The sequence below is a fragment of the Erpetoichthys calabaricus genome, chromosome 9 (assembly GCF_900747795.2).
Source record: "Erpetoichthys calabaricus chromosome 9, fErpCal1.3, whole genome shotgun sequence".
Classification (NCBI taxonomy): domain Eukaryota; kingdom Metazoa; phylum Chordata; class Cladistia; order Polypteriformes; family Polypteridae; genus Erpetoichthys; species Erpetoichthys calabaricus.
The window spans coordinates 141,754,744-141,769,196 of NC_041402.2; the positions used below are offsets into that span (position 1 = coordinate 141,754,744).

General features: G+C 41.1%; 1 protein-coding gene across 3 annotated transcripts in view; it reads left to right on the top strand.

The window, feature by feature from the left end:
* The window catches only part of layna (layilin a), a 99,084-nt gene that overhangs the window by 30,030 nt on the left and 54,601 nt on the right, over positions 1 to 14,453 (top strand). For all 3 annotated transcript variants that reach the window (XM_028810260.2, XM_028810261.2, XM_028810259.2), the window contains one exon: positions 13,840 to 13,884. In XM_028810260.2, the coding sequence (XP_028666093.2) occupies positions 13,840 to 13,884 (45 nt within the window). The remainder of the gene's footprint in view (positions 1 to 13,839; positions 13,885 to 14,453) is intronic.

The following is a 14,453-nucleotide window of genomic DNA, read 5'->3' on the forward strand; positions in this document are numbered from 1 at the left end:
TTTCCATAAGGGAGATTATTTCAAGGAGTTGTGCACCAGAGAGGTGGCTATGGAGAGTGATGCAGTACAAAGTGAGGCACCCTGTCTTCACCGCTAACTCTCCAAAGTCTACTAACAGATTTATAAGATGGTGCCGGTGCTTGTGCTCAACCAATCAGCACAATTCATCGCCAGAGCCCCACCCATGACAATTCCTGGTTGAACGAAAAGTGCGTACCCTGGAGTAGGAGCTAAAAAAGTACAAGGAACTAAAAATGTCTCGAGCAGGAATGCTATGAAAGTTCCTGTGTTTCTAAAAAGTCCCTGGCTCCTGAAAAAAGTTCCTGCGGTGGCAAAGTACCTATTCACATAATCTGTGTGGCACAAGATTCTAGGATCACCCAGTGATAGTCATCAGTACCAGCTGTTTGAAATTGCAATTTATGCTGTTTGCATAGTGAGTGTTATTGGTGGACATGTGGACCATTCACAGCACCAGGGAATATCTCGCTGATGTCTGTCTCAATTGCACCATTTATCCTTCCCCTGCACTTTTAGCCTGAGCTCAGCCTGTTATGTCAACACTGCTTGATCCACTCATTCCTTTTCCTGTTTCTTTTTATTGTCCACATAAAATCACCCACAAACTTCTCAACAGGACCATGAGTATTATGTAGGGTTGTTAAATGGCTCAGTTACACCTGTGGGGAAACCTTACCAAACTGTGTGTGACTGGGCATCAGTGATGCTTAAGGGCAATATACAAAGGTGCTGTGGGTGCAGTTTCCCCTTCCTGGCAGTGAAAACTCTGTTCTGTTTTGGAAATAAATACCCGACAGCCCAATTGGTTTTTTGTACGATCAGCTCCTCCTTGGTCTCTTTTGATACCCCAAACTATGGCCATCATGGGCTTTCCCTAAACGTGTGCCCTAGTTTAGAGTGCATGCAGCAATTGTATTTTCTAACTGGCTGCAAAAGATGTTTCAGAACTTCACTTGACATAATATTGGAGACATTAGGTAAATTGGATTGTTGAGCTTTGTTGAACTAAATGGTCTTTCCTCATTATAGTTGTTCTAATGTTGTAATTTCTCAATTCCATTAATAATGAAGTCCCTAGTTACAAACAACACTGAAAAATTGTTTTTGCTCCGTGGCATTGATGTGGACAGTACAGAAGATGCCCCAATCCCTAGCTAACGCTCTACTTCACCTTATTCTACTTTAGCTGAAAGCTTGGCAAGTCTGGAGCACCACAATGGCTTGAGTGACCTTACCAAGTACTAGCTTTACAGCAAAAAACTCAAAACTGTTGACTTGTTCAAGCACTTCACAGTAGGAAATCAAGAAGCGAAATGTCATTTTGTTCTGTAAAACTGAAAAGTGTGCAGCAGTGAAGGGCACAATGCCCATAAATTCGGTCCTAAGGCAGATGCCTACTTGTGAACAGGCAGTTCTGTGAATTCTGCAAAGGGCAGGTTGTGTCCTGTGTGTACATGTAGTACTTTGTTTTGATAACTCTATCGCTGAGTTTTTCTTTCAGAAAAGATCCTGCTGTGTGTCTTTTATGATTCATAATTAGATAACAGGGCTGTGGGCTTTTTTTTACAATTTAAACAGGAACAGAATGTATTTTTGAAAAGGCCAGGTGTTTCACACTTATTCCTGTTTCACATATTTTAGCCACCAGAGGGCACCAGTACTCAGCGTTTGTCACATGAAAACAAGGCTAAGAAAAAAGTTACCACTGCTCAATAAACTAAAATGATCATCTCCATTGAGAAAAAAACTGCCAGAGCAATTGGGGTCAAAACTAATAAGCTCCTAGGATTTAATAGTGGTAGCAACTGGGATGAGTTTCATTTAGACTGAGTGGGTAGCACTTTAGCTTAGGTACTGCAAAAATGCATTTATTACTCATTTACTATTATGTAACAAGACCTTAACATACATATGTTTGGGTCTTCATAACACTTAAAAAGTATCAGTAAGGTTTTTATTCGGCTCTGCTATGTGACCTACTAGCAAAACGTCACTTTGGAGTGGTCTAAGGCTGCTTAACTGAGACACATTTCTCTTGATATTACATATATCCATATTACTAACCGAGAATGCTAAACCGGATGGACGCAGGGACATCCGGCCATGGGCCGTAGCCGCAAAAAGATGTACTGCGCAGGCGCACCAAGAAATGAGGCGCCGCGAGAGGCGGACAAGACCACAGAAAAAAGGAGTGAGCAGAGAAAAAAGGAGTCAAACGCAGGCGACGCACACAGCGCCGCACGAGCAAAACACCCCCCCCCCCCCACACACACACACACACAAGCAACGGACGGGGCACACACAAAGAGGACGATTCAACAAGCCCCTGGCACACAAAAAAAAGAGCCCGCAAACCCCCCCCCCCCCCCACACACACACACACACAAGCAACGGACGGGACACACACAAAGAGGAGGATTTAATCCCATTGCACACGAAACGGGACGCACACAAAGAGGAGGATTCAACAAGCCACAAGCACACAAAAAAAAAGAAGCCGCGAGCACCACACAAAGCCCATTGGACACGAAACGGGACAGACTACGGACATAGCACACGAAATGTACACAAAAACGACGATTCAGACCCACGACCACAGTAACATAAATAACAAATGACACACAAAGCCCCATTTCTAAATGAACCGTCCGTATTAAACATACGTCATCTCAACACGTTCACAATATGCAGCATAGGTAGATCTCATTACAATAAGGCACTATTAACCGTTCAACCGCAGAAAAGGCTCCATATTAACAGTGAGTGTGATCCTCCTTATTACTTATCCATATTTCTCACGCTCAAGAACAAACAAGTCATGAATTCACGATCACAGGTACAAAACGATACTGCTCGGATAATGGGACCAAACACAATTCACACTATGCAGCATAGGTGGATCTCATTACAATAAGGCACTATTAACCGTTCAACCGCAGAAAAGGCTCCATATTAACAGTGAGTGCAATACTCCTTATTACTTATCCATATTTCTAGAAGAAAAAATGTCTCGGCTCCAAAACGCAAAGCTCAACTAAAGCTTCTAACTAACGATGTACCTAAAAGTACAAACTTTATGAACTGCATTAGATCCTACAATAGTTCATTTGCTTTTGCATCTACCGGAGTAAATATCAGGCCACCAAAAGGCAATGGCCCATACTGCTTTCGCATATGTGCACAAATACTGCATCGCATTGGAACAGTGCACCCTGAAACAAATCAACAACGCAAATATGCACAAATCTACATCCTAGATCCACATGACGCAATCTATCAATCAAAGTGCTGCATCGCAACAGGCACGGATTCAAAACGAAACACCTCCCGTCTCAGACATACGTTAACGGCAAGGAAGGCTACAACGGGCTTCTCACACAGCACAGGCAAATCGATTACAGCTCCAAAACAACACGTCCCAAATACTACACATGCAACAACGCGCCTCTCAAACGGCACAAGCAAAACATACACCAGGAAAATTCATTCGGATTAATGAATGTCATTTGCAATCATTGTCATTCAGTTCACTTCCCTGAAGAAACAACTGGCAATACAAGTAATACATTTACACGTTGTTGTCAAAAGGGTCAAATTAGACTGCCTCCTTTACATTCATATCCTGAATATCTACAGAAGCTTCTAACTAACGATGTACCTGAAAGTGAAATCTTTATCAACTGCATTAGATCCTACAAATCGGTATCCACTATGAACATTAACGGTGGCACTGCACGTGACATCCGTCTTGCAAAAATGTTAATTATTGATGAATGTACAATGGCATCCAGTCACTTACTCAACACCATTCATAAACTTCTACAAACGTTTATGAATAATAATATTCGCTTTGGAGGAAAGGTACTTTTATTAGGAGGAGATTTTAGATAGTGCTTAGCTATTCTTCCATATGCCATGCGCTCAGCTATTGTTCAGTGCACCTTAAAATACGCAGACAATTGGCATTGCTTTCAAAAGATACAGTTAGTAAAAAAGATACGATGTCCAGAACCAGATCATAACAATTGCTTATTACAACTGAGAGATGGTACACTCACCAATACAGATGGACTTCACCCACATATTATTACAATTCCTCAAGCCTTTATCTGCAACGACTTACTTACAGACAGATTTGGAACAGCAATCTCATTAGACCAAATGCCCCTTTTAACACAATGCACTATATTATGTCCAAAAAGTATTAATGTGGAAAACATAAATACCCAAGTCATTCCATTACTTCCTGGAGAGACACAACTCTTTCTAAGCTCTGACAAACTTGACTCTGATCACAACAATAACCATCTTCATTGACATTACAAGTTCTGACCTGGAATTACCTTTTACACTTAAACGGCGTGTACAAAGAAATTTTCCAATAAACCTTTACACTGTGCCACACACTTTATTGTTTGCTTTCTATTTGCATCATCTACACCTTCACACTATTCTATATCTCATTCATACATCACGCTCTTTGTCATTCCCAACACCAGGGGTTGGCGAGCGAAGCGAGCAGGGGGCGGAGCCCCCTAGTTTAATATAAGACATGTGAATCTTTCATATTAACAAGTCACTTTTACCATTATGTCAATATGCCACACGGCCTAGAGATAAATAACCCCATCAACTTATGTTTTATAAGTTTTAAAAAGACCAAAAGAAGCCTTTGTTAAGGTCTTGTTACATAAGAGTAAATGAGTAATAGATGCATTTTTGTAGTACCTAAACTAAAGTGTTACCAAATATTGAAATTTAACCCCATCATAATACTTTCCGTATATACTGCATATATACAGATCCTGTAAAAAGTAGTCAGTCCCTTGGAAGTTTTCACATTTAAGTATTATGTAGCACTAAATCACAGTTGATTTACTTTGGCTTTTTTGACAATGATCAATAGAAATAAAAAAAATTAATTTTAAAGTGATCTCTGCAAAATGATCTAAATTAATTACAAAAATAAAACACAAAATAACTGAATGCCTTGGCAGTTGTTTTGTCCGTGAGTCTGTGTACACAGCTCTGTCTCCATCAGTTTTGCACATCTGGACGCTGACATGTTTCCCCGATTCTTCTTTGCAAAGTTGCTTAAGCTCTGTCAGGTTGCATGGTGGTTGTGAGTGAAAAGCCTTTTTCAAGTCTGGCAAGCAAATTCTCAGTTGCATTGCAATGTGAACTCTGACCCAGCCACTCCAAGACATTAACTTTGTTGTTGTGAAGCCATTCCTATGTTGATTTGGCTTTATGCTTGTGGTTATTGTCTTGCAGGAAAACAAATCTTCTCATAAGCTACAGATTTCTTGCTTTAGGTTTTACTCCAGGATTTCTTTGTATTTTCCTGCATTTATTTTGCCCTCATATGCTTTCCAGAGACTGCTACAGTGAAACATTCTCACAGCATGATGCTGCCACCACCATGCTTTAAGGTGTGGATGGTATATTTGTGAAAATGAGCAATGTTTGAACATGGCATCTAGTCTGATGGCCAAAAAGCTCAAATGTGGTCTCACCTTCTTCCAGCTAACCTCAGAGTTTCACACATGCCTACTGACAAAATGTCATGTGCACTTTTTAACAGTAGTTTGTGGTGGCTCTGAGTCTAGGGATCTGCCCCAGCAATTGAAAGGCTGTCGGTTCAAATCCCGTGAACGCGAGAAGTGACTCTATTCCATTGAGCCCTTGAGCAAGACCCTTAACCTGCAATTGCTTTGTCCTCGGTAGGACATTAATCTGCATCCAGCCCTGCAAGCAGGTCCTCTAATTTATAAGGAAAAATTGGGGGTTGGTGGCAGGATTGGCACTCCAGCCATTGTAAAAAACCTCACTCTGTTGCATTGTGGTCCTGAGGTGTCACCCGCTGCACTTGGGTAACAATCCAGGTGGTTCATTGTGTGGTGCGTCTGCAGCGTGCTATAATCAGCGCAGGCTCCAAACCTCTCTCTCTCTTTGTCTTCTCCACTCTCTCATGAAGCTGCGACTGGTGAAGAAACCGGGCAACAGTTGCTGTATGCACAGGTCCTGTAATCTCAGCCATTGTGACTAGTAACTTCTTCAGAGTTCTCATAGGTCACTTGCTGGCCTCCCTTGCTAGTCTTCTTCTTTTATGATCACTCAGTTTTTGTGGATGGCCTGCTCTAGACAGGTTTTCAGCTATTCCATACTCTTCTCATTTCTCAAAGGCTAATTTAACTGCACTCACTCCAAAGAATATTTAGTGACTTGGATATTTACTTGCATTCATTTCCTGACTTGTGGTTTTCAATCACCTTTTCAGAGAGTTGCTTGGTGTCCTCTTTTGTCTCCATTGTGTAGATTAGGGCATGATACTGACTGACCACAAGTTGGACCTTCCCAATAAGGAGCATTTATACTACAATCAATTGAAACCCCTTGACTACAGAGAGGCGATCTCTGCTTAACTAATTATGTGACTTCTAAAAACAAATGGCAGCACCACCAATGACTTAGGATGAATACTTATGCAATTAATTATTTTGTGTTTTATATTTGTAATCAATTTAGACCACTTGGCAGAGATCTGTTTTCACTTTGACATTAAGGCATTTTTTTTTCTGTTGATCAGTGTAATAAAAAACAATTACAGTAATCCCTCGCTATATCGCGCTTCGCCTTTCGCGGCTTCACTCCATCGCGGATTTTATATGTAAGCATATTTAAATATATATCGCGGATTTTTCGCTGCTTCGCGGGGTTCTGCGGACAATGGGTCTTTTAATTTGTGGTACATGCTTCCTCAGTTGGTTTGCCCAGTTGATTTCATACAAGGGACGCTATTGGCAGATGGCTGAGAAGCTACCCAGCTTACTTTTCTCTTTCTCTTGCGCTGACTTTCTGTGATCCTGACGTAGGGGGATTGAGCAGGGGGGCTGTTTGCACACCTAGACGATACTGACTCTCGTCTAAAAATGCTGAAAGATTATCTTCACGTTGCTATCTTTTGTGCAGCTGCACGGTGCTTCGCATACTTAAAAGCTCGAAGGGCACGTATTGATTTTTGCTTGAAAAACAAACTCTGTCTCTCTCTATCTCTCTCTCTCTTTGTCTGCTCCTGACGGAGGGGGTGTGAGCTGCCGCCTTCAACAGCTTTGTGCCGCGGTGCTTCGCATACTTAAGCCAAACAGCCCTATTGATTTGTTTGCCAGAGATTGTTTTCTCTATCTATGTGACATTCTGTGCTCCTGACACGCACTCCTTTGAAAAGGAAGATATGTTTGCATTCTTTTAATTGTGAGACTGAACTGTCATCTCTGTCTTGTCATGGAGCACAGTTTAAACTTTTGAAAAAGAGACAAATGTTTGTTTGCAGTGTTTGAATAAAGTTCCTGTCTCTCTACAACCTCCTGTGTTTCTGCGCAAATCTGTGACCCAAGCATGACAATATAAAAATAACCATATAAACATATGGTTTCTACTTCGCGGATTTTCTTATTTCGCGGGTGGCTCTGGAACGCAACCCCCGCGATGGAGGAGGGATTACTGTAAACCCATTGTCATTCAATGTTGCATAACAATAAACATGAAAACTTCCAAGGTGGGTTGAGTACTTTATGTAGATTATACAGAGTCATGTATGGAGTACAGTGAAATTCTTACTTTCATTCATCTATTTTCAGATCTGAGCAGGTCGCAGGGAAGCTGCAGATTATCCCAGCAAGCATCAATTTAGGAACAACCTCTGGACAGGGCGCCAGGCCATCGCTGGGTCAACACACACACAATGCACGCAATGCCAATTCACCGAACCTGCATGTCCTTGGACTGTGGGAGAAAACTGGAGCACCCGTGGACATGCAGTAATATTTAATAAATTAATATATAATACATATATATTACATGCAATAATATATGCAATAATGGACAAGCAATAATAGTTTTGATATATATATAGGGAAAAGTAAAAAAACAAAATTCCCTTCAGTAAATACTTATAGATCTTGTACCTAATCAGAATAGGAATCAATCTAAATAAGACAATTAAGACCAACTTCTTTGATATAATATGCCTTGAGCATGGGAAATACGCTATATAAATAAAATGTATTATTATTGGTGTTACACTATTAATACAGTACAACCCTATAAACCATAAACCATACTACATTGTGACCACAAGGGGGTGCCAGAGAGTTCCAAACTCAAGACACAGCAATACACCACGCATTAATTAATACAACAAAATAAAGGACTTTTATTTCACAAAGCAATTCTCTTCGCCAGTAATTGGCCACAATAATAAAAATACACAATAATAACCAATTCTTCCTCCTTCTCTACCTCCACTGAATGTTGCCCACTGCCTCCCAGCTCTGGCTCAAATGAAGTCAGACCCAGAAATGCTTCTGATGTCACAGTATGTCCTTGAAGAAGCATTTCCGGGCCATAGGAAAAATAGAGAGGGACAACGCCCTCTCTCGATCCCCAGGGACCCCAACAGGGCTGCACTTCCAGACTCCATCTCCCAAGTATCCCTGCTGGAGTCTCGACTGGGTTGCCATACGAGGACCAGTGCCACCTGACATATGGGGATGGAACTACTTTCAGTTGACGGCTTTTCTCAGTGTTTCTGCTGTAGTTCATTGGCTGGGTGCAATTTTATTTCCTTGTCCGTCCGGCCAGTTTGCTTGGGCCATAACACTGGCATATAGTCCAGGTAATGGGACGTGCTCCATTCTGGCTGGGATGCCCGTTCTGACACCCACTTTACTCAACTCAGGCACTAGGGTCTATGGCTTATCCCAAAAGTACTGCACATAAGATGGGAAACAATCCCACACAGGATGAAAGTCCATTGCAGAGCCCACTCATGCACATTTGGCCAGTTTGAAAATACCAGTTATCCTAAACTGTGTCTCTTTGGAAATGAGCAAGGAAAACTGGAGTATAGGAGAAAAACCCACACAGATATAGGGTCTGCACCTAGGTAATGATGGGGCATTGATCAAAGTGTAGCAGTGCTAACCATTGTGTCACCAGTCAATAAAAAAGGCAGTTTATCCTAAATACGCCATCCAGTTCCCCCATGAGATTACATTACATGATAAACAGTTACATGGATTTACATAACAGTAGACTTAATACAAGATTATCAAATAATGCACTACACATACATAGCAGCAAAAATAAATGCTATGCAAAACAATCCACAGCTCAAGACAGCCAAATCACAAAGGTAAAAAGGTCATCGATACAATGTAGGATTAGCAGAAAGGTTTGTCTTTAGCTTCAGTCTGGCCTCTACTGCTGAAGGTGCATCACCGATATCTAGGAGAGCCAATGACAGCAGAAACCAGAAAGCTGAAAGAAATGACAGACAGTCCAGCATGCAAAATACACATTTAGAGAATGATGGTCAAGAGTCTCATTTAGATCTTTACATCAGTTCTGGTGTCAGAGAAGAATTAAAGTGACTTGACCCTCCAGAAGATTTTTTGTGCACAAACTGAATGTCTGCTTATCACATCAGCTAATCTCAAGTCTCTTTATCCCTATAAATGCACATCTGACACTTCAGTTGTTCCTTTACATAAGGTCAGTGCGCCAGGAGCTTGGATTTCACAATGCCTATGAGTAGGCCTTGATAGTTTAGTCGTTTTAGACATGCAGAAAATTAAAACTGGTAAAAATTGAGTCCAGTCACTGATTGTGCACTGAGTTGTCAGTTCATTATGTTTACCTATCTAGTGGCATGTTATGTCTCCTTCGGCCTTCAGAATAGCATGGAATTGTCTGGGTATTGGATTCTTTAATATGCTAGATTACATTTTTCAAGCATGTTGTATAATTGGTGAAAATTAGCCTACCGTATAGTCCTGGTGCAGACAGTCCTTTCCACCTCCTCCCAAAGATACTTAATTGGATTGAGGTCTGGGGACTGTGTAGGTCACTGAAGCAATGAAAACTAACTGTTATGTCCTTGGAACCAATTGATGATGAATTGGACCTCGTGACGTGGTTGACAAGCTGTAGCCATGAAGGGATGAACTTGGTGAACAATGATATTGAGATACACCTTACCATTCAGATGCTCTTCTGTGGGAATCAGCCCCTGTAATGTGTTCCAGGAAGACGTTCCTCACACCATTGCACTGCCGCCACCTTTTATCGCCACCTTTTATAATTCTGGGGATATTGTGTGGCGCTCCCAAAATCTATGTAAAAGGTCCGTGACTTTAGAGTCCTGATGCTCCTTGTCTTGCTATATGGTAGCGAAACATGGACGCTATCTAGTGAGCTGAGATGAAGACTAGACTCCTTCAGTACTGTGTCTCTTTGGAGAATCCTTGGGTACCGCTGGTTTGACTTTTTGTCAAATGATCAGTTGCTCATTGTGTCCCGAATGAGGTACATTACCTGCACTACAGCCATGTGGTGCGATTCCCAGCGTTTGATCCGGTTTGCAGGATTCTCATTGTTGAGCACTTGAGTGGCTGAACCATGCCAAAGGGACGCCCATGTAACACATGGCTGCGGCAGACAGATGGTCATTTCCAGAGGGTGGTACTGGACCGTATTTCTGCCTGGGGGGTGGCCAACCAGGATCCTAAGCTGTTTCGTCATGTAGTGGGTGCAGCAACATGCTGTACCAATGCATGCTCCCCAACCTGACCTGATATTTTTATTGGCTACATCTATTTTTGCATTTATGTTTTTTTTTACTTTAATTTTGATTCTGAGTCCTTGATTAATTTTCTGTCGTTGTTTGTTTATTTTGTTCTCTGCCTTTTTGTGAACCAATTTTGTTTACGGGTGCCTCTATTTTGTTGGGTTTTGCTGTTAGCAATGGCTTCTGTTGCTATCCCATGGTAAACAGCAAGTGTGGCATAAGACGATAGATACGCACTGGTATTTAAGATGACGACACTCCATTGTTGACGTTTAAGGATACTGAAACAAAATGTTGTTGAACCTGAGGGTTCAAGAGGTCGATAGGGGCCTCTACTGCTACACTGTTTATCTTTGCCAAGGTAAATTAGAGCTCTAAATAACCTGTAAACAGCCAGCCTCTTCTGTGTTTTATGTTTGTCTGTCTTGCATACTATATTCCATTTCAATATATAGGCACTTATCATATTTCTGTAATCCTTATGTTTACTAAAACTTGTATCATTCTGTTTCCTAAAATAAGTGCGTTTAAGTTACCTTGATATACAGTAATTGTAAGGCAGCCGGTAGGCTGGAAATCCCTCTTACAGAGAAAGGTAAGGAAAATGAAATGTGAGCCTTACCAAATTATTTAATTAATTACAGTCATTGCCAAAGTCAAAACTGATAATTAATTAACTGATTCGTTTAATTAATTCTTTTTCTCACATACATATACCATTTCCCACATTTATTTGGTGTTCTTGGGTGACCGAAACATAACTTAAAAATCCTTATTTTCCAATTTATTTGGTATCCTACAAACAAATGAGTTCTGTTCCAAGAGCGTGTTCGCAAGTCCAGCAAAGTTAGCCTAGGCACCTAATGAACACAACCCTCAACTCCTATAGTAAACATGTACAGGTACAGCTATTTGTACATAGGAAAGTGTTTTAAAAAGTTAATTTTTGTAGTTTGTTACAGACTTCTTGTGTATTTTAACCGTAAAGTTCATTCTTGTTTCCATTGGTTTCCGTCAGCTGATATTACTCTTTATGCTATCAGGTAACCTACGTATGCAGACCTAAGCTAGCTCTCCTCAATTCCTATCAAAAAAATATTTGTACTATACAGTATACAAGAAAGTGCTCTAGAAAGTTTTTATTTGTATTTTTTGTTTTAGATTTGTAGTGCATTTTAACAACAAAGAACTCAAAGTTATTTATTATTCCAATTGTTTCCCATCGGCTGATCTCAGTACAGTAGACTCACTTACCGTTGCAAACAAGCCTATGTGATTGTCTTCAAATTCACTTCCGGCCTCCACAAAGTGAGCAATCGGATGGCATCGTCATTTGACACCTACTGCCCATCACTTAATATTGATGCCCCATAAGTGTTCGCGGTGAAGATTCATGGAAGGTTTTGAAGCGAGGTCAAAGAGGTTGGGAGCATGCGCTGATACCGTGTTGCCATACCCACCACACGATGAACCACCTGGTTTGGAACCCGAGTGCAGTGGATGACACCTCAGCACCACACTGGAACAGTGTAAGGTTTTTTATGGTGGCTGGAGTGCCAATCCTGCTACCAGCCCCCAAATGTTCTCTGCAACTTGGAGGACCTGCTTGCAGTGTTGGATGCAGATTAACTTCATACCCATGACAAAGCAACTGCAGGTTAAGGGTCTTGCTCAAGGGGCCCAACAGAGTAGAGTCTCTTATGGCATTTACAGGATTCAAACCGGCAACCTTTCAATTGCTAGTGCAGATTCCAAGTCTCAGAGCCCCCCTTGCTAAGCCCAATTTACTCCTGATGGGATGCTCTTATTTAAAGATTGATTAGGACAAGTCGAAGAGAACAAACTGTTCTCCAGCACAATACTTGATTTTGTATGGCATGTTAATGTGGTTCTCTGAGTGAAGAAGAACTTACCCTAAATGACTTTCCAACTGCGTCCTCATGTTCTTGTTGAATACCCTTGACATCAGCGTAAACAGAGATAGAGTTAAAAGTACAACCACTTGTAGAGGATGCACGCACGTGATTGAGAATGTAAACAGTAATAGCGTGGTTTTTGTGCTCCAAGTGGCAGCCACGCAAACTTAACTTACACTATGTGCTGCAGCGAAATGTAAAATTACACTACAATTTTTAATTTTTCACTTATTTAAATAATTTAAATTTATTGGACATGCACTTTCGCATCTTTGAAGGTTCGTATGTAGACTTACTGTACATTAACTTGGTGTCCCTGGGTGGGTAGTGAAACAGATCCCTCAGATTACCTACAGTGGCAATCTGATGTGTGGATGAGTGCAGAGATTTTTTTCCAGCCTCAACAACGCACTGAGACATAGGGGGGCAGCAGCAGCAGTCATCACCAGAGGCCTGACTGCATGGTGACTGACTACATATGGTGCATCAGTGCACACAAGTCCATGATGACCCAATGGAGTTTTGGGTCATGAGGCTAGATTTAAGTTGCCAGCTCAATAAATATACGCTGGACATGGTAGGTTGATCAGTTTGCAGACCACCCCCTACCCACCATTGCTAATTTCATGGACTAGATGGGTCTCTTGATTGTCCCTCTCTATTGCTCTCCCTCTGATTTTCTGTAACTTTTTTGTGAACTGGGCTTGTCTGAGCCAAGTCTCAGTGAATTCCTGCTTCCTGCTCATGATGTTTACAATACGCCTTCCTTTTCTAATATTATATTCTATCACTGTTATCTCTTATGTATCTGCAGGGACCAATCCTCAGTGAATTCATTCTTCCTACTCATGTTGACACTGTGTGCAAGAAATGTTACTGTAGTGACATTTCATTCTATTAATGTTACCTCAGGAAGGTGTGATGGTATAGTGGTTAGCATTTATACCTCACAGCTCAGGTCACGTTTTTGGCCACTATAATTGGTCAAGCAGAGTTTCCAGATGCATCCCTAGACCTCAGAGATACTTAAAAGTCCACTGCATCATTATAAGATACTCATAACTAGTTTCTTCTTCCCCATTGACTTAAATGCATTTCACTGATTTTGGCAAAATCCCAAACCTTTCTGTGGTTTCAAGAAAACCCATGGCAAGTAAGTTCAGCAAGACTAGGAGCTTGGCTTGAATGTTAGAATAGGATGAATGGGAAGTGGTGGGAAATGCCAAAGTACTCCATAAAACAATCTGAATGATTTTTCATTTCATTTCACAGACAAAGTCTTGGTGTCCTCAGAGGCTGGCAATTCCACCCATACAGGTATGTGAGTTTTCAAAGTGTTAAAAGTTTTATTTTCACTTTCTCATCTTGATTGCAATACGAAGAAGCATTTTAAAAATTGTTTTTAATGTCACCATTCATTGTAAAAACTGTCTTAAGTAAATCAAGTGATGTTATGCTCTGTAATGCCCTAGTCAGATGGAGTACTGCGTGTTGTTCTGATCACCAACTTACAGGAAAGCAGCAGTTGTAGAAACTGAACAGAGAAGAGCAAGCAAGTTTATCCGAGGTGTAAGGGGCATGTCCTGCTGTAAAAGACTACGGGAACTAAACCTCTTTAATCCTGAAGCTACACGGGACTAATCCAGGGGTTTGTGATTCTCAAATGTGTTTAAAAAATGTTTCCATCAGAATTGTTTCAGCGAAATATTGAATCACATGTGGCAGGCAACTGGTGGAAATTACAAGGAAATGTGTTTGAGATGGTATCAGGAAATATCTCTTTTACACAAAAGGTCACCAGACTGCAAGAGCTACTATGCCTTCTAACTGAAGCAGATACCCTTACAGATTTTAATAAGCATCTGGACTAGAGGTTCTGAGTTTTT